A 20,347-nucleotide genomic window follows, 5' to 3' on the forward strand; every position below is an offset into this window, starting at 1 on the left:
AGGATCTAACTAATGTACTGTATCTGTTTTATGTTGTGATCAATAAAGATTTGACCAATTTGAATCTGTATGACATGTTTTCTGTGGTAAGCTGTTCATTATTCAACCAACTCTGATCAAGAACCAGAATGACATGTGAACATTTTAATCTGAGGTGTTCTGTTTTAAGAGAAAACAAGTTATTAAGATAACAGCTGGTGTAAGAAGATCATGCATCTTATTCAGTAGTCTGGTCAACATATGTTGACAACCCAACGTCATCTAAGTTTTGCATTTGTGAGTCAGTGTTAGTTTAAACAAGGGTCCTCTTCAGAAGGCACAAACATTCTAACAGAACACCCCCAAAATTACTGGCCTTATTGGACAACTTCAGGTAATTAATGCTCAGTTTTAAAACGTTTCTTTCCGATTTGTGCCTACTGAACACAACCCTGTCAATTTTAGTATTTTTGTTCCTGTGAGCGTCAGTTTTTACGTCCGTTGTTCAACCATAGGTCTCCTTAGGCTGCGTTTAGATATGCAGCCAATTATTTTGACCAGTCAGATCTGATGTGATTGGTAAAAACCTCAGAATTGGGCTGCCTGTTTAAACCCAGACTCTTTTGGGGGCAGGAAGTTGCCCATGTGAAGAATCTTACAACACTAGTCATTTTTCTGGACAACCTTGGTGATGACTGGGACCTTCCTGGAACAGAGTCCTCCTACCTCATCACACTACTTCACAGGTAGGTGATGTTTGTAAGTTCTAACAACCAACCCTGTCCTGTTGTATTCTCCCTCTCTCCAATCTCCCCATCCCTCCATTTTAAATAAACTCCAGTCCTTCATACTTCAGGTCTCCTATCTTCGTCTCTGGCAGTAACATCCTCCCGTCTAACGTAAACGCCAGGATATACGTCGCTATCTTCCCCGCGTCCTCCTCAGACTTCAACGCGAGTACAATCTGATCGTCGGTGTCCGGTACGAACTTGAAGGAGGAGAAACCGTGCGTTGGGTGGAGCGGTCCAGCGTGCCCCACGGTGATGTCGCGGAAGTCCGAGGGGCAGGAGAGGAGGAGGTTGGTGGCGCGGCGCTCGTCGGCCATCTCATCGTAGCGTTCGGAGCTGGCGCGGCGGGGGAGGAAGAACCAGCGCTGGAGGCGGTCGGACCACGCCGCAGACTCATGGATCAGGTAACCTGGACGGGAGAAAGAGAGAAAGGGGAGATATATGAGAGAGAAAGTGTGAGATTAATCCAGTTGACAGAGATGGTGAGATGATTGAGGGAGTGTTTTTCCACACAACTGACTTGGTGCATCAGGTCGCCTCGGAGAAAGACAATAGAAAGTGACATCTTCAGAGGAACAGAGAGAGTTAGCGTGACAGAAAGATTAAAGGGTGTGTCATACATTCTTCCAGGAACCAAGAGGATTAAAGACAGGTGTATTAGACTCCGCCCCCCTCCCTCACCTGGCGGTTGAATCCCGGCTGCGCGGCGCAGGGCGTTGTAACGCGGTACCCAGTTCTCGTGTTCCACGTCGCCGCGGTAACCCACCACCTTGATCCATTGGGGGTTGTCGTTGATGAACTCTCCGGTAGTGGTCGTCCACTCTTTACCCAGACCCCCCACGTAGAGGCACTCATCCTTCACCGCCAGCCACTCCGCCTTGAACCCTACACAGAGGTCAAGGGTTAGAGGTTATTACAGTATGGTCCTGGTGATCCACTCTTTACCCAGACCCCCCACGTAGAGGCACTCATCCTTCACCGCCAGCCACTCCGCCTTGAACCCTACACAGAGGTCAAGGGTTAGAGGTTATTACAGTATGGTCCTGGTGATCCACTCTTTACCCAGACCCCCCCACGTACAGACACTCATCCTTCAGGGCCAGCCACTCTGTTTTGAGCCCCCCACACACACACACTGACCTTTTGAGACAGACCCGTCTCCATCAGTCAGTATAACCCAGGGTACCGCCTGGTTCCCCTCTATCCTGTAGACAACTCCTGTACGGTCGTCCACACTGTACAGGTGACCGTTGAACGCAACTAGCTCCGACAGCTCCATACCTGAGGGTACAATGATCAGTCGGTCAATACGATGATCAGTCGGTCAATACGATGATCAGTCGGTCAATACGATGATCAGTCGGTCAATACGATGATCAGTCGGTCAATACGATGATCAGTCGGTCAATACGATGATCAGTCGGTCAGTACGATGATCAGTCGGTCAGTACGATGATCAGTCAGTCAATACGATGATCAGTCAGTCAATACGATGATCAGTCGGTCAATACGATGCACCCAGCGCAGTCTTCATTAATATTAAGTACAGAAAGTATTCACACTCCTTAACTTTTTCCATATGTTGTTGTGTTACAGCCTGAATTTAAAATGTATTAAATTGAGATTGATTTGTCACTGGCCTCATACACAATACCTCATAATGTCAAAGTGGAAGAATGTTTAGACATTTTTACTAATTAATAAAAAACTGAAATGTCTTGAGTCAGTAAGTATTCAACCCCTTTGTTATGGCAAGCCTTAAGTTCAGAGATACAAATGTGCTTAACAAGTCACATAAGTTGCATGAACTCACTCTGTGTGCCATAATAGTCTTTAACATGATTTTTGAATGACTACCTCATCTTTTATTTACCTTTTTTTTTTTTATATATTGAACCTTTATTTAACTAGGCAAGTCAGTTAAGAACAAATTCTTATATACAATGACGGTCCCTCAGTCGAGCAGTGGATTTAAAACAGAGATTCGACCACAAAGACCTGGGAGGTTTTCCAATGCCTTACAAAGAAGGGCACCTATTGGTAGATGGGAACACATAAAAAGCAGACATTGAATATCCCTTTGAGCATGGTGAAGTTATTAGTTACATTTTGGATGGTGTATCAATACACCCAGTCACTACAAAGATACAGGTGTCCTTCCTAACTCAGGAGAGGAAGGAAACCGCTCACGGATTTCACAATGAGGCCAACGGTGACTTTAAAACAGTTAAAGAGTTGAATGGCTGAGACTTCAACAACATTGTTGAACAACATCCACATTACTAACCTAATTGACAGAGTGGAAAGAAGGAAGGCTGTACAGAATAAAAAATATTCTAAAACATGCATCCTGTTTGCAACAACGCACTAAACAAGTAATACTGCTAAAAATGTGGCAAAGCAATTCACTTTTTGTCCTGAATACAAAGTGTTATGTTTGGGGCAAATCCAATACAACACATTACTGAGTACCACTCTCCATATTTTTAAGCATAGTGGTGTCTGCATCATGTTATGGGCATGCGTGTAATTGTTAAGGGCAGAGTTGTTTTTCAGGATAAACCAGAAACGGAATAGAGCTAAGCACAGGCAACATCCTAGAGGAAAACCTGGTTCAGTCTGCTTTCCAACAGACACTGGCAGATTAATTCACCTTTCAGCAGGACAATAACCTAAAACACAAGGCCAAATCTACACTGGAGTTGCTTACCAAGAAGACAGTTAATCTTCCTGAGTGGCCGAGTTACAGTTTTGAATTAAATCTACTTAAAAATCGATGGCAAGACTTGGTTGTCTAGCAATGATCAACAACCAATTTGACAGAGCTTGAATATTTTTTTAATTAAGAAGGCAAAGACTGTGCACAGCTCTTAGAAACTTTCCCAGAAACACTCACAGCTGTAATCGCTGCAAAAGATTATTCTAACATGTCTTGACTCAAGGGTGTGAATACTTATGTAAATAAGATATTTCTGGATTTCATTTTCAATAAATGTTTTCACTTTGTCATTACGGGGTATTGTGTGTAGATGGGTGAGAGGAAAAACATATTAAAGCTATGTTGAATTCAGGCTGTAACACAATAAAATGTGGAATAAGTCACGGAGTATGAATACTTTCTGAAGATTTATACTTCTCATATGACAGAAGGAGAACACATTCCAACTACTGTTATGTGATACTAGCCTGGCTGCCAGTCCGTCTCTGCCCTCTAGCCACTCCTTACATAAGGAGTTGGCAAGAGAGCAGAATCAGAGTGGTCTGGCAGCCAGGCAGAGAACACAACACAGTGGCTTTCAAACCTCTCCTCGTGGAACCTCGGACGTTTCACAATTCCATTGTAGAACTAGCTCACCTGATTCACCTAGTTGACGGTTTGATGATTAGTTGACAAGTTGAATCAGGTGTGCTAGCTCTGGAATAGATCAAACACATGGAACGACTTGGGGGTCCCTGAGGAGAGGTTTGAGAACCCCTGGTTTAAACCATTCTCCTCTTCTGCTTAGTCTTTGGGGTCTAGGCCGGGTTACTGTAAAGACACACTATGCAGAAATCACTCAGCCATTTCCTGGTTGCTACAATTCTAATAGTTGTGATAAAATGCAGGTATAGTGTAGAGAACCTAAAACTTAAGAACAGGAAGCACAGAAATAGCGCACATAGGACAGACCTACCACTTCTTAGACTTGCTTTCAATGAGAACTACAGATCTATAACACACATTTCTATGTGAATTTGGTCGGGTCACCCCAGCTTTAAAAGCAGTTTGTGACAAATGCTGATATAAAAAAAAAAGCTTTGAAGCCATTTGAAAAAATGGTACAACACGGTTCGAGTCCCAAATGGCACCCTATTCGCTGTATACTGCACTACCAAGTGGTGCACTAAATAGGGAAGAGAGTGCCATTATAGATGGAACCACAGTAATTAAAACCACCTCGTCCCTTCTCAGCCAGGTGGCTCTCCAGGGTCAGGCTGTCTGCGTCCCACTCCACCTCCACTCTGTCCCCACTCTCAGACACCACCAGGTGGCCCCTCCGCATGACGCTAAACCACGTCTGACCCTACAGGACATAGGAGTAGAATAAACAATTTCTCTTAAGATAAAATAACATAAGATAAATTAAGAAATACTGACGTAGCTAAACATGTCTGCTCTTTAAAATAAAATAAGCTTGTTGAATTAACATCAAATCCAATCACATTTTCTTTTGAGTACATTTAAAATCACCACACGCTTCAGAGTAAAACAGTTATAAAGCAAACGGATGAATAAAATAACTCCATCGCACTGCTAGCTGTGGTCTAAGGCTCTGCATCACACTGCTAGCTGTGGTCTAAGGCTCTGCATCACACTGCTAGCTGTGGTCTAAGGCTCTGCATCACACTGCTAGCTGTGGTCTAAGGCTCTGCATCGCACTGCTAGCTGTGGTCTAAGGCTCTGCATCACACTGCTAGCTGTGGTCTAAGGCTCTGCATCGCACTGCTAGCTGTGGTCTAAGGCTCTGCATCGCACTGCTAGCTGTGGTCTAAGGCTCTGCATCGCACTGCTAGCTGTGGTCTAAGGCTCTGCATCGCACTGCTAGCTGTGGTCTAAGGCTCTGCATCACACTGCTAGCTGTGGTCTAAGGCTCTGCATCACACTGCTAGCTGTGGTCTAAGGCTCTGCATCGCACTGCTAGCTGTGGTCTAAGGCTCTGCATCGCACTGCTAGCTGTGGTCTAAGGCTCTGCATCGCACTGCTAGCTGTGGTCTAAGGCTCTGCATCGCACTGCTAGCTGTGGTCTAAGGCTCTGCATCGCACTGCTAGCTGTGGTCTAAGGCTCTGCATCGCACTGCTAGCTGTGGTCTAAGGCTCTGCATCGCACTGCTAGCTGTGGTCTAAGGCTCTGCATCGCACTGCTAGCTGTGGTCTAAGGCTCTGCATCGCACTGCTAGCTGTGGTCTAAGGCTCTGCATCGCACTGCTAGCTGTGGTCTAAGGCTCTGCATCGCACTGCTAGCTGTGGTCTAAGGCTCTGCATCGCACTGCTAGCTGTGGTCTAAGGCTCTGCATCACACTGCTAGCTGTGGTCTAAGGCTCTGCATCACACTGCTAGCTGTGGTCTAAGGCTCTGCATCACACTGCTAGCTGTGGTCTAAGGCTCTGCATCACACTGCTAGCTGTGGTCTAAGGCTCTGCATCACACTGCTAGCTGTGGTCTAAGGCTCTGCATCACACTGCTAGCTGTGGTCTAAGGCTCTGCATCACACTGCTAGCTGTGGTCTAAGGCTCTGCATCACACTGCTAGCTGTGGTCTAAGGCTCTGCATCACACTGCTAGCTGTGGTCTAAGGCTCTGCATCACACTGCTAGCTGTGGTCTAAGGCTCTGCATCACACTGCTAGCTGTGGTCTAAGGCTCTGCATCACACTGCTAGCTGTGGTCTAAGGCACTGCATCACACTGCTAGCTGTGGTCTAAGGCACTGCATCACACTGCTAGCTGTGACAATAGAGATCCTGGGTTCGAGTCCCGGCTCAGTCGCAGCCGGCCCATGGGGCGGCGCACAATTGGCCCAGCGTCGTCCGGGTTAGGGGAGGGTTTGGCCGGCAGGGATGTCCTTGTCCCATCGCACACTAGCAAATCCTGTGGCGGCCAGGCGCAGTACACGCTGACACTGTCACCAGGTGTAAGGTGTTTCCTCCGACACATTGGTGCAGCTGGCTTCCGGGTTAAGCGGGCATTGTGTCAAGAAGCAGTGCGGCTTGGCTGGGTCGTGTTTCGGAGGGCACACGGCTCTCGGCCTTCGCTTCTCCCGAGTCCGTACGGGAGTTGCAGCGATGAGACAAGACTGTAACTACCAATTGGATACCACGAAATTGGGGAGATTTATAATAAAAAGGAATAAATGAAAAAGAAAAGAACATAAACACAGTCTAATTACAGATAAAGCTGAAATGTGTTTTTTTTTTATCAAGGAGCATGATTGAAATACCTTGGTTCTCCTTGAGGCCGTGTCCAAGTCGGCGATCACCCCAATACGGTACCGGATGCTCCCGGACGCAATCCTCTCCGGCGGGCTGAGAGGATATGTGTCGTTGTAGTGTTTATTCTTCCAGTTGACGCCGCCGTTGGATCTCACTGCAGCCACCGGTTGACGGTTACCATTATTGTTTACTTCCTTGTCATTGTTCGTCCACCAGCTTTGCGCCCCGTTACCGTGGTGATGGAGGCGGTCAGAGGAGACGCCGCCGAAGAAGTCATTGCCGCCAGTCCCGACCCCCGTCGTCTGGTGCAGGTAGAGCAGCAGGGCGAGGGCAAGGAGCGTTGCCACGGTGATGGCCCTCCATTTCAGGCGGAAGCGGGGGTCGGAGGCAGCGCAGGCCATGAAGGCCAGGGCGGGAAGGCCTCGAACGGAGATCCGCAGGGAATTCATGGAACTGGAATCATCAGGACCACCACCACGTTCCGGCTCTGAATTATACCCTGAGATAATGGACATGGGGGAGGGAAAGAAGGGACGGGTGAGTGAGTGAGTGAGTGAGTGAGTGAGTGAGTGAGTGAGTGAGTGAGTGAGTGAGTGAGTGAGTGATGGACAGAGAGAAAGAAGCCAGAGATGCAGGGGGTAAAAGGAGAAAGAGAATTGGAAAGAGGAAAAGAGAAAATGTCCATATCACTATATTGTCCACTGTTTATTGTTATACTGCAGCCTGGTGCTGAACACTATATTGTCCACTGTTTATTATTATACTGCAGCCTGGTGCTGAACATTATATTGTTTATTGTTATACTGCAGCCTGGTGCTGAGCATTATATTGTTTATTGTTATACTGCAGCCTGGTGCTGAACATTATATTGTTTATTATTATACTGCAGCCTGGCGCTGAACACTATATTGTTTATTGTTATACTGCAGCCTGGTGCTGAACACTATATTGTTTATTATTATACTGCAGCCTGGTGCTGAACATTATATTGTTTATTATTATACTGCAGCCTGGTGCTGAACACTATATTGTCCACTGTTTATTGTTATACTGCAGCCTGGTGCTGAACACTATATTGTTTATTGTTATACTGCAGCCTGGTGCTGAACATTATATTGTCCACTGTTTATTGTTATACTGCAGCCTGGTGCTGAACACTATATTGTTTATTGTTATACTGCAGCCTGGTGCTGAACATTATATTGTTTATTATTATACTGCAGCCTGGTGCTGAACACTATATGGTCCACTGTTTATTGTTATACTGCAGCCTGGTGCTGAACACTATATTGTTTATTGTTATACTGCAGCCTGGTGTTGAACATTATATTGTTTATTGTTATACTGCAGCCTGGTGCTGAACATTATATTGTTTATTGTTATACTGCAGCCTGGTGCTGAACACTATATTGTCCACTGTTTATTATTATACTGCAGCCTGGTGCTGAACACTATATTGTTTATTGTTATACTGCAGCCTGGTGCTGAACACTATATTGTCCACTGTTTATTATTATACTGCAGCCTGGTGCTGAACACTATATTGTTTATTATTATACTGCAGCCTGGTGCTGAACATTATATTGTTTATTGTTATACTGCAGCCTGGTGCTGAACATTATATTGTTTGTTATACTGCAGCCTGGTGCTGAACATTATATTGTTTATTGTTATACTGCAGCCTGGTGCTGAACACTATATGGTCCACTGTTTATTGTTATACTGCAGCCTGGTGCTGAACACTATATTGTTTATTATTATACTGCAGCCTGGTGCTGAACACTATATTGTCCACTGTTTATTGTTATACTGCAGCCTGGTGCTGAACACTATATTGTTTATTATTATACTGCAGCCTGGTGTTGAACATTATATTGTTTATTGTTATACTGCAGCCTGGTGCTGAACACTATATTGTTTATTGTTATACTGCAGCCTGGTGCTGAACACTATATTGTTTATTGTTATACTGCAGCCTGGTGCTGAACACTATATTGTCCACTGTTTATTGTTATACTGCAGCCTGGTGCTGAACACTATATGGTCCACTGTTTATTATTATACTGCAGCCTGGTGCTGAACATTATATTGTTTATTATTATACTGCAGCCTGGTGCTGAACACTATATTGTTTATTGTTATACTGCAGCCTGGTGCTGAACACTATATTGTTTATTGTTATACTGCAGCCTGGTGCTGAACATTATATTGTCCACTGTTTATTATTATACTGCAGCCTGGTGCTGAACATTATATTGTTTATTGTTATACTGCAGCCTGGTGCTGAACATTATATTGTTTATTGTTATACTGCAGCCTGGTGCTGAACACTATATTGTTTATTGTTATACTGCAGCCTGGTGCTGAACACTATATTGTCCACTGTTTATTGTTATACTGCAGCCTGGTGCTGAGCATTATATTGTCCTCTGTTTATTATTATACTGCAGCCTGGTGCTGAACATTATATTGTCCTCTGTTTATTATTATACTGCAGCCTGGTGCTGAACATTATATTGTTTATTGTTATACTGCAGCCTGGTGTTGAACATTATATTGTTTATTGTTATACTGCAGCCTGGTGCTGAACACTATATTGTTTATTGTTATACTGCAGCCTGGTGTTGAACATTATATTGTCCTCTGTTTATTATTATACTGCAGCCTGGTGCTGAACATTATATTGTCCTCTGTTTATTATTATACTGCAGCCTGGTGCTGAACATTATATTGTCCTCTGTTTATTATTATACTGCAGCCTGGTGCTGAACATTATATTGTTTATTGTTATACTGCAGCCTGGTGCTGAACATTATATTGTTTATTGTTATACTGCAGCCTGGTGCTGAACACTATATTGTTTATTATTATACTGCAGCCTGGTGCTGAACACTATATTGTTTATTATTATACTGCAGCCTGGTGCTGAACACTATATTGTTTATTGTTATACTGCAGCCTGGTGCTGAACACTATATTGTCCACTGCTTATTGTTATACTGCAGCCTGGTGCTGACCATTATATTGTTTATTATTATACTGCAGCCTGGTGCTGAACACTATATTGTCCACTGCTTATTATTATACTGCAGCCTGGTGCTGAACACTATATTGTTTATTGTTATACTGCAGCCTGGTGCTGAACACTATATTGTTTATTATTATACTGCAGCCTGGTGCTGAACACTATATTGTTTATTATTATACTGCAGCCTGGTGCTGAACAATATATTGTTTATTATTATACTGCAGCCTGGTGCTGAACACTATATTGTTTATTATTATACTGCAGCCTGGTGCTGAACATTATATTGTCCGTTGTTTATTGTTATACTGCAGCCTGGTACTGAACACTATATTGTTTATTGTTATACTGCAGCCTGGTGCTGAACACTATATTGTCCACTGTTTATTGTTATACTGCAGTCTGGTGCTGAACACTATATTGTTTATTATTATACTGCAGCCTGGTGCTGAACATTATATTGTCCACTGTTTATTGTTATACTGCAGCCTGGTGCTGAACATTATATTGTTTATTGTTATACTGCAGCCTGGTGCTGAACACTATATTGTTTATTATTATACTGCAGCCTGGTGCTGAACACTATATTGTTTATTGTTATACTGCAGCCTGGTGCTGAACATTATATTGTCCGCTGTTTATTGTTATACTGCAGCCTGGTGCTGAACATTATATTGTCCACTGCTTATTGTTATACTGCAGCCTGGTGCTGAACACTATATTGTTTATTGTTATACTGCAGCCTGGTGCTGAACACTATTGTTTATTGTTATACTGCAGCCTGGTGCTGAACACTATATTGTTTATTATTATACTGCAGCCTGGTGCTGAACACTATATTGTTTATTGTTATACTGCAGCCTGGTGCTGAACACTATATTGTTTATTGTTATACTGCAGCCTGGTGCTGAACACTATATTGTTTATTGTTATACTGCAGCCTGGTGCTGAACACTATATTGTTTATTATTATACTGCAGCCTGGTGCTGAACACTATATTGTTTATTATTATACTGCAGCCTGGTGCTGAACACTATATTGTCCGTTGTTTATTGTTATACTGCAGCCTGGTGCTGAACACTATATTGTCCACTGTTTATTGTTATACTGCAGCCTGGTGCTGAACACTATATTGTTTATTGTTATACTGCAGCCTGGTGCTGAACATTATATTGTTTATTGTTATACTGCAGCCTGGTGCTGAACACTATATTGTTTATTATTATACTGCAGCCTGGTGCTGAACATTATATTGTCCGCTGTTTATTGTTATACTGCTGCCTGGTGCTGAACATTATATTGTCCACTGCTTATTGTTATACTGCAGCCTGGTGCTGAACACTATATTGTTTATTGTTATACTGCAGCCTGGTGCTGAACACTATATTGTTTATTGTTATACTGCAGCCTGGTGCTGAACACTATATTGTTTATTGTTATACTGCAGCCTGGTGCTGAACACTATATTGTTTATTATTATACTGCAGCCTGGTGCTGAACACTATATTGTTTATTATTATACTGCAGCCTGGTGCTGAACACTATATTGTTTATTATTATACTGCAGCCTGGTGCTGAACACTATATTGTTTATTATTATACTGCAGCCTGGTGCTGAACATTATATTGTTTATTGTTATACTGCAGCCTGTTGCTGAACACTATATTGTTTATTATTATACTGCAGCCTGGTGCTGAACACTATATTGTTTATTATTATACTGCAGCCTGGTGCTGAACACTATATTGTTTATTATTATACTGCAGCCTGGTGCTGAACACTATATTGTTTATTATTATACTGCAGCCTGGTGCTGAACATTATATTGTTTATTGTTATACTGCAGCCTGGTGCTGAACACTATATTGTTTATTGTTATACTGCAGCCTGGTGCTGAACATTATATTGTTTATTATTATACTGCAGCCTGGTGCTGAACACTATATTGTTTATTGTTATACTGCAGCCTGGTGCTGAACACTATATTGTTTATTGTTATACTGCAGCCTGGTGCTGAACATTATATTGTTTATTGTTATACTGCAGCCTGGTGCTGAACACTATATTGTTTATTGTTATACTGCAGCCTGGTGCTGAACATTATATTGTTTATTATTATACTGCAGCCTGGTGCTGAACACTATATTGTTTATTGTTATACTGCAGCCTGGTGCTGAACACTATATTGTTTATTATTATACTGCAGCCTGGTGCTGAACACTATATTGTTTATTATTATACTGCAGCCTGGTGCTGAACACTATATTGTTTATTATTATACTGCAGCCTGGTGCTGAACACTATATTGTTTATTATTATACTGCAGCCTGGTGCTGAACACTATATTGTTTATTATTATACTGCAGCCTGGTGCTGAACACTATATTGTTTATTGTTATACTGCAGCCTGGTGCTGAACACTATATTGTTTATTGTTATACTGCAGCCTGGTGCTGAACACTATATTGTTTATTGTTATACTGCAGCCTGGTGCTGAACACTATATTGTTTATTATTATACTGCAGCCTGGTGTTGAACATTATATTGTTTATTGTTATACTGCAGCCTGGTGCTGAACATTATATTGTCCACTGTTTATTGTTATACTGCAGCCTGGTGCTGAACATTATATTGTTTATTGTTATACTGCAGCCTGGTGCTGAACACTATATTGTCCGCTGTTTATTATTATACTGCAGCCTGGTGTTGAACACTATATTGTCCGCTGTTTATTATTATACTGCAGCCTGGTGCTGAACATTATATTGTTTATTATTATACTGCAGCCTGGTGCTGAACACTATATTGTTTATTGTTATACTGCAGCCTGGTGCTGAACATTATATTGTTTATTGTTATACTGCAGCCTGGTGCTGAACACTATATTGTTTATTATTATACTGCAGCCTGGTGCTGAACACTATTGTTTATTGTTATACTGCAGCCTGGTGCTGAACACTATATTGTTTATTGTTATACTGCAGCCTGGTGCTGAACACTATATTGTTTATTGTTATACTGCAGCCTGGTGCTGAACACTATATTGTTTATTATTATACTGCAGCCTGGTGCTGAACATTATATTGTTTATTGTTATACTGCAGCCTGGTGCTGAACATTATATTTTTTATTATTATACTGCAGCCTGGTGCTGAACACTATATTGTTTATTGTTATACTGCAGCCTGGTGCTGAACACTATATTGTTTATTGTTATACTGCAGCCTGGTGCTGAACACTATATTGTTTATTGTTATACTGCAGCCTGGTGCTGAACACTATATTGTTTATTATTATACTGCAGCCTGGTGCTGAACACTATATGGTCCACTGTTTATTGTTATACTGCAGCCTGGTGCTGAACACTATATTGTTTATTATTATACTGCAGCCTGGTGCTGAACATTATATTGTTTATTATTATACTGCAGCCTGGTGCTGAACATTATATTGTTTATTATTATACTGCAGCCTGGTGCTGAACACTATATTGTTTATTGTTATACTGCAGCCTGGTGCTGAACACTATATTGTTTATTATTATACTGCAGCCTGGTGCTGAACATTATATTGTCCTCTGTTTATTATTATACTGCAGCCTGGTGCTGAACACTATATTGTTTATTGTTTATTATTATACTGCAGCCTGGTGCTGAACACTATATTGTCCTCTGTTTATTATTATACTGCAGCCTGGTGCTGAACACTATATTGTTTATTATTATACTGCAGCCTGGTGCTGAACACTATATTGTTTATTGTTTATTATTATACTGCAGCCTGGTGCTGAACATTATATTGTCCTCTGTTTATTATTATACTGCCGCCTGGTGCTGAACACTATATTGTTTATTATTATACTGCAGCCTGGTGCTGAACATTATATTGTTTATTGTTATACTGCAGCCTGGTGCTGAACATTATATTGTCCACTGTTTATTGTTATACTGCAGCCTGGTGCTGAACATTATATTGTTTATTGTTATACTGCAGCCTGGTGCTGAACACTATATTGTTTATTGTTATACTGCAGCCTGGTGCTGAACATTATATTGTTTATTGTTATACTGCAGCCTGGTGCTGAACATTATATTGTTTATTATTATACTGCAGCCTGGTGCTGAACATTATATTGTCCACTGTTTATTGTTATACTGCAGCCTGGTGCTGAACATTATATTGTCCACTGTTTATTGTTATACTGCAGCCTGGTGCTGAACATTATATTGTTTATCAGTTTATTAGGCTACAGATGAAATAAGTTGTGATGAACTTCACAGGGTGGTGAAAGTGCACGGTGATGAGCTTGATGCTCCTTTCAATAAATATCCAGGGTCTTATTCTGGTGACATGATTGATGCTTAACTGCCGCTTGACTAATAAAAAAATCCTCTTGCTCGTATCCATAATAACATCATAATGTAGGTAGCCTAACCACACTGCATGTGACAGCTGTGGCTAGAGAACACGTGGAGGTGAAAATGTGATGGAAACACATTGAACTTAAAGTTTTCATGTACCAAATAAAACATTTAAAAGTACATTTTGTTCACCAAGTCATCATGCACTGACTTTTAACCGCAACAAGTCTGTTTGAAGGAGACTCCACTGTTGGGAAAATGCAAAAATGTTTCTGTATGCAGATTGTTAAATATTTGCATGAAGATCTGTCAGCAAATTAGATGGAAACCAGCTAGTGACTGAACAAGGCTCCCCAGAACTGGGTCGTATTCACTAGACACTAAACCAGCTAGTGACTGAACAAGGCTCCCCAGAACTGGGTCGTATTCACTAGACACTAAACCAGCTAGTGACTGAACAAGGCTCCCCAGAACTGGGTGGTATTCACTAGACACTAAACCAGCTAGTGACTGAACAAGGCTCCCCAGGACTGGGTCGTATTCACTAGACACTAAACCAGCTAGTGACTGAACAAGGCTCCCCAGGACTGGGTGGTATTCACTAGACACTAAACCAGCTAGTGACTGAACAAGGCTCCCCAGAACTGGGTCGTATTCACTAGACACTAAACCAGCTAGTGACTGAGCAAGGCTTCCCAGGACTGGGTCGTATTCACTAGACACTAAACCAGCTAGTGACTGAACAAGGCTCCCCAGAACTGGGTCGTATTCACTAGACACTAAACCAGCTAGTGACTGAACAAGGCTCCCCAGGACTGGGTCGTATTCACTAGACACTAAACCAGCTAGTGACTGAACAAGGCTCCCCAGGACTGGGTCGTATTCACTAGACACTAAACCAGCTAGTGACTGAACAAGGCTCCCCAGAACTGGGTCGTATTCACTAGACACTAAACCAGCTAGTGACTGAACAAGGCTCCCCAGAACTGGGTCGTATTCACTAGACACTAAACAAAAGAAAACAGACAGAAACTGAACTTATCCAATAAGAAAGAATGTCCGTTTTTTTTTGCGTAACATTTCCTGTTGCAACAAGTTTGCACTAATGAATATGACCCTGGGCTACCAGCTCTTCTAGGTGTCGTTTACCACTAGATACAGATCTAGTCAGCTTCACCTACCCCAGTCCCATCTTTAACTAGGAGTAGGGAAAATGCCAAACTGACCCAACACAACAGCGTATAGGGGCAACTTCCCCCTACCTGAACACAGGTGTGGTACCTGAACACCCATTCTGTATGTAGTGTACTACTGTTGACATGGTCCCATAAGGCTCTATGTAGGGAATAGGGTGCCATGTCTGGGTGGAGGAGAGGGAACAGGTGTCTTCCAATTGAAACTGGAGAGGGCTGTGTGTGTGTGTGTGTGTGTGTGTGTGTGTGTGTGTGTGTGTGTGGTAGAGGTCGACCGATTAATCGGAATGGCCGATTAAATAGGGCCGAATTCAAGTTTTCATAACAATCGGAAATCGGTAATTCTGGATGCCGATTTTGCCGTTTTCTTTTTCTACACCTTTATATTTAACTAGGCAAGTCAGTTAAAAACAAATTCTTATTTTCAATGACGGCCGAGGAACGGTGGGTTAACTGCCTTGTTCAGGGGCAGAATGACAGATTTTTACCTTGTCAGCTCAGGGATTCAATCTTGCAACCTTACGGTTAACTAATCCAACGCTCTAACCACCTGCCTCACGAGGAGGAAGATGACCCGTTCTCTGCATGTCTTGCATCATGGTTGCCAGGGGCAACAGACTTTAAAAAAGGTAGAGACAAGTAGGTACTAGTTCCGTTGTTCCTCTGTCACAGTTATGCACCCACTCACTTGTACTACTGAGTCACGCAATGCTACAAGACAGGCAACAAGGGCTAGACACTACAATACTGTAGAATACGTACCAGGGTTCAAATACTATTTTAAATCTTTCAAAGACTTTTAGCGTTTGCTCTCTAGCATGTTGGAGTCCCAGATGGGTGGAGTTTGACTGCTTGCAACTATTCTATTGGTTCCACTGTGCCAGGCAAGCTCAATCAAGCCCAGATAATGTATTTGAAATTATTTTAAATAGTATTTGACCCCAGGGAAACACACATTTTCTTTGTAAGGGGAACCAACTGCTGTGGAGTGGAGTCTCCCTTGATACTATCTGTCTCTGGTCTAGGAGAGACTAAATGATTACTAAACACTGTAGGATGTGTCCAAAACGGTACCATATTTCCTTTTTAAGGCACTTATTTTGACCAGGGGCCATAGGGTTGAAAAGCAGTGCACTATGTAGGGAATAGGGTGCCATTTTGGAAAGAAAAACTGTTACATAAACACTGGTTCTGTTCCACTTCAGTTAGGGCTCCTGAGTGGTGCAGCGGTCTAAGGCACTACATCTCAGTGCTAGAGGCGTCACTACAGACCCTGGTTCTATTCCAGGCTGTATCACATCCGGCTGTGATTGGGAGTCCCATAGGGCGGCGCACAATTGCCCCAGCGTCGTAAGGGTTTGGCCGGAGTAGGCCGTCATTGTAAATAAGAATTTGTTCTTAACTGACTTGCCTAGTTAAATAAAGGTAAAAGAAAGAGATGTCAACAGGTTAGCTGTGTAGGTAAGGAGAGTAGGATGTATCATCATGAGGTTATCAGCCAGTCTGTGAAGACTTACTGAGGTAGCCGACCACAAGAGACTAACACTGGTCTCTCCTATCAAAACCATGTGCCTCTAACACAAACACACTCTCACTCAAGCAGTCACTCACCAAATCACCGCCCTCACACTGCATGTAAACCCAAACCTGCCTGCCACAGAAACCAGCTGTGACGATTATTGATCTCTTCCTCTCTCAGATCCAGCTGTGTTCCGTTATTCACCATTTCTCCTCCTCCTTCCTGAGCGCTCAGCAACAGGCATATTCCTCTCCTTCACTTGCCCGCATTCCTTTCTCCAGCCCCTTATCCTCTCTGCCACCCGCTCATCCAGCAAGTGATTTCCATCTCTTCCTCTCTCCCTCCTTTTATCCATCTCTCCGTCCCTCCCTCTCTCTCTCCGTCTTTGCATCCCTCTCTCCGTCCGTCCCTGTATCCATCTCTCCGTCCGTCCGTCCCTGTATCCCTCTCTCCGTCCGTCCCTGTATCCCCCTCTCCGTCCGTCCCTGTATCCCCCTCTCCGTCCGTCCCTGTATCCATCTCTCCTACCCTGTATCCCTCTCTCCGTCCGTCCCTGTATCCCCCTCTCCGTCCGTCCCTGTATCCCCCTCTCCGTCCGTCCCTGTATCCATCTCTCCTACCCTGTATCCCTCTCTCCGCCCGTCCCTGTATCCCCCTCTTCGTCCGTCCCTGTATCCATCTCTCCTACCCTGTATCCCTCTCTCCGCCTGTCCCTGTATCCCCCCCTCCGTCCGTCCCTGTATCCCCCTCTCCGTCCGTCCCTGTATCCCCCTCTCCGTCCGTCCCTGTATCCCCCTCTCCGTCCGTCCCTGTATCCCCCTCTCCGTCCGTCCCTGTATCCCCCTCTCCGTCCGTCCCTGTATCCCCCTCTCCGTCCGTCCCTGTATCCCCCTCTCCGTCCCTGTATCCCCCTCTCTGTCCCTGTATCCCCCTCTCCGTCCCTGTATCCCCCCCTCTCTAGTCAGTGAGAGGAAAGGTAGAACTGTGCAATAATGACAGAGTAAAAAAACTCCAAACCAAGTGTGTCCCAAATGGAACCCTATTCCCTATATAGTACACTACTTTACCATAGTGCCCTGTTCAAAAGTAGAGCACTACATAGGGAATGAGGTGCCATTTGTGATGCAACCAGATGATGTAACCTAATACAGGTAAATGAGGTAACAATGTTTGATTGACTGGAGCACAAAATAACGAAACGTTAACCCATAAGTAAACAACACATAAGAGGCAAAACCACCACTGTTGTTATGGTGATATAATCACTCGCTAATAGGCTGTTATAAAACAATGGATATGTCTCAAATGGCACACTATTCCCTATATAGTGCACTACCAGATCAAACTCATTCCATGGAGGGCCGAGTGTCTAATGGTTTTCCCTCCTCCCTTGTAGTTGATTTTTTAAATGTTTTTATTTAACCAGGTAGGCTAGTTGAGAACAAGTTCTCATTTACAACTGCGACCTTGATCAATTAAGGCCATTGATTAGTTAGGAACTCCCCTCACCTGGTCGTCTACGTCTTGAATCGGAATCATTAAAAGGAAACAACAAAACCTGCATAAAGTCTATTGAAAGAGTTTGACACCCCTGATATAGCTAGGTCCCCTCCAACAAGACCTCATGGCCACGAAGACAGGAAGAGAGGTGGAGCCAGAAATCTAGCCAGACTACAAGGGGTGTATTCATTATGGAAACTGTTTAAGAACCAAACGGAAGCAAACAGAGAAAAAGGAACTAACCAGGAATGGACCTAACCAAATTTGTCCAATACAAACTCTTGTTCGCGTTTTCCGTTTGGAGTAAACCATAGATCGATAGAAGACTCATCATGGATATAAACTGTTAACATGGACATTGTCATTGAGGGCCAACTTGCAAGCACAAAAACAGTCAACAAATGTCAAGCAAATATACACCCGGGCTACCCTATTAATTGAGGTTTTACTGTACTTTAAAATGGAGATAGCTTTAGCTTCAATGGCACTGCCCATTCTGTCACAGACACTATAACTCAACAGATACAAAGATGAGTCATCTATCTCTATAGAGTAAATGGGTTCTGTTGCAAAACTTTTGCAAGAGACTAAACGTTTTGCTATAGAATCAGTGTAATGATTACACCCCAGTAATCTTGGGGCAAAACTAATGACTGTCAAACTAGCAGACTGACCAAATGCTTATCTAGCTACTAGTTAGCTTTGATACCTTCACTCCTTAAGGTCCAAGGACCTTATGCTATTTCCAGAGGTAGACCATCTCTGCAGCCAAAACAGCCAAATACTCCATCTAAACGTGAAACGATTATCGATTGCGATATGGTTCTAGAAACATAAAGCCCTCTACTTTCATATCACAAAATAATTTCACAAATGCAAAACACATACAATATATACTTACTGCATGCTGTTTTAACCGGCTTCATCACAGTCGCAGCTGACAGTATCTTTCAGTGACAACATGTTTCTGGCGGCCTTCTGTTACACACAGGTGTTCGGAGCATGCGAGATAATGAGCATGTCGCATGCTTCCGTCGGTCTTCCGTAAACAGCTGTAACATGGAGATATGACCTTGTGGGAACACCAACCCTAACCCTATAAAAGGTGTGTTTCAATTTAACCTTTTGTTTTGAGAAAAGTATGTCTCACTTATATGAACGATAAGGTTATGCTTCCAAAACCGTACCGCAAGCGATGCGTGTTAATGTTCAGACCGAACGTCTGGGCTCTTATTAACAAACCTCCACTGTAGACGCCTTCGTCCAATTACTCATATGTGTAAAGTAATGGAACAGAGTCATGATCGAGGTCTAACTATGATACATGTAGGAGCTACGTCAAAAGCTAGGTGAATGACTGTCAATCAATGTTAACTCTGAAAAAGTCAGAGAAGGTCGGAAATAATTTCGGAAAGTATATTCCACTTTTAGCAAGCGCCTAGCTAGCTTGTACAAAAAAACTTTAGCATTAGGGGCTAGTTTATTGGATAGCATTGATAAATCCGCCTCCAGACTGCTTCAGTTGAAATTATCCGTTACTTTATTATGCCTGGCTTTGTATACTTTAGACAGACCGTACTTACTGGGTATACTTTAGACAGGCCGTACTCACTGGGTGAGAGGGAGGTATCCACGTCCCCCCGTAGCGACTGTTTGGAGAAGGTTAATGCGGTGGTTCTCGGTCCCTACTCCCCCTGCTCCATCGCTGGAAGAGAGTTGAGGCAGCCAGCTCTACTTCCGCCTTGTCGCTGCTTCCCTGGCGCGAGCGGAATGAACTCTGGAAACTCTGCCAACTTGCCGCGCATGACGACGCACAGCCGCCGCCGCACCGCTACCCGACGCATTCCAACGAGCTTCCTGATTGGTCCGTTCCTTTCCGCGTCGCTTGACCCAGCGTTTGCTTAAAATATTCTGTCCGTCGCGCTGAGTTGAACACATTGGCCCTGACCTTCTCGGGTAACCTGTACAGTCCATACAAGTGGGTACAGTACAGTTCAGACTCAGAGATAAAT

General features: G+C 43.2%; 1 protein-coding gene across 3 annotated transcripts; it reads right to left on the minus strand.

Annotated features, from left to right (window-relative positions):
* Window positions 1-77: 77 nt before the first annotated feature.
* On the minus strand, window positions 78-20,184 carry LOC120018138 (soluble calcium-activated nucleotidase 1-like). 3 transcript variants are annotated; one of them, XM_038961164.1, is made up of 7 exons: window positions 19,948-20,184; window positions 6,743-7,233; window positions 4,705-4,831; window positions 1,908-2,048; window positions 1,713-1,769; window positions 1,449-1,595; window positions 78-1,176 (listed from the first exon to the last, which is right to left on the minus strand). In XM_038961164.1, the coding sequence occupies exons 2-7, from the start codon at window positions 7,181-7,183 to the stop codon at window positions 806-808; spliced, it is 1,284 nt and encodes a 427-aa protein (XP_038817092.1). In that variant the 5' UTR covers window positions 7,184-7,233; window positions 19,948-20,184; the 3' UTR covers window positions 78-805. The 3 variants fall into 3 exon arrangements, with proteins under 3 accessions (XP_038817092.1, XP_038817084.1, XP_038817098.1); XM_038961156.1 differs by having other exon boundaries at window positions 19,919-20,184; XM_038961170.1 differs by lacking the exon at window positions 1,713-1,769 and having other exon boundaries at window positions 1,449-1,652; window positions 19,919-20,184.
* Window positions 20,185-20,347: the final 163 nt, after the last annotated feature.

The sequence above is a fragment of the Salvelinus namaycush genome, chromosome 2 (assembly GCF_016432855.1).
Source record: "Salvelinus namaycush isolate Seneca chromosome 2, SaNama_1.0, whole genome shotgun sequence".
Taxonomy (NCBI): Eukaryota; Metazoa; Chordata; class Actinopteri; order Salmoniformes; family Salmonidae; genus Salvelinus; species Salvelinus namaycush.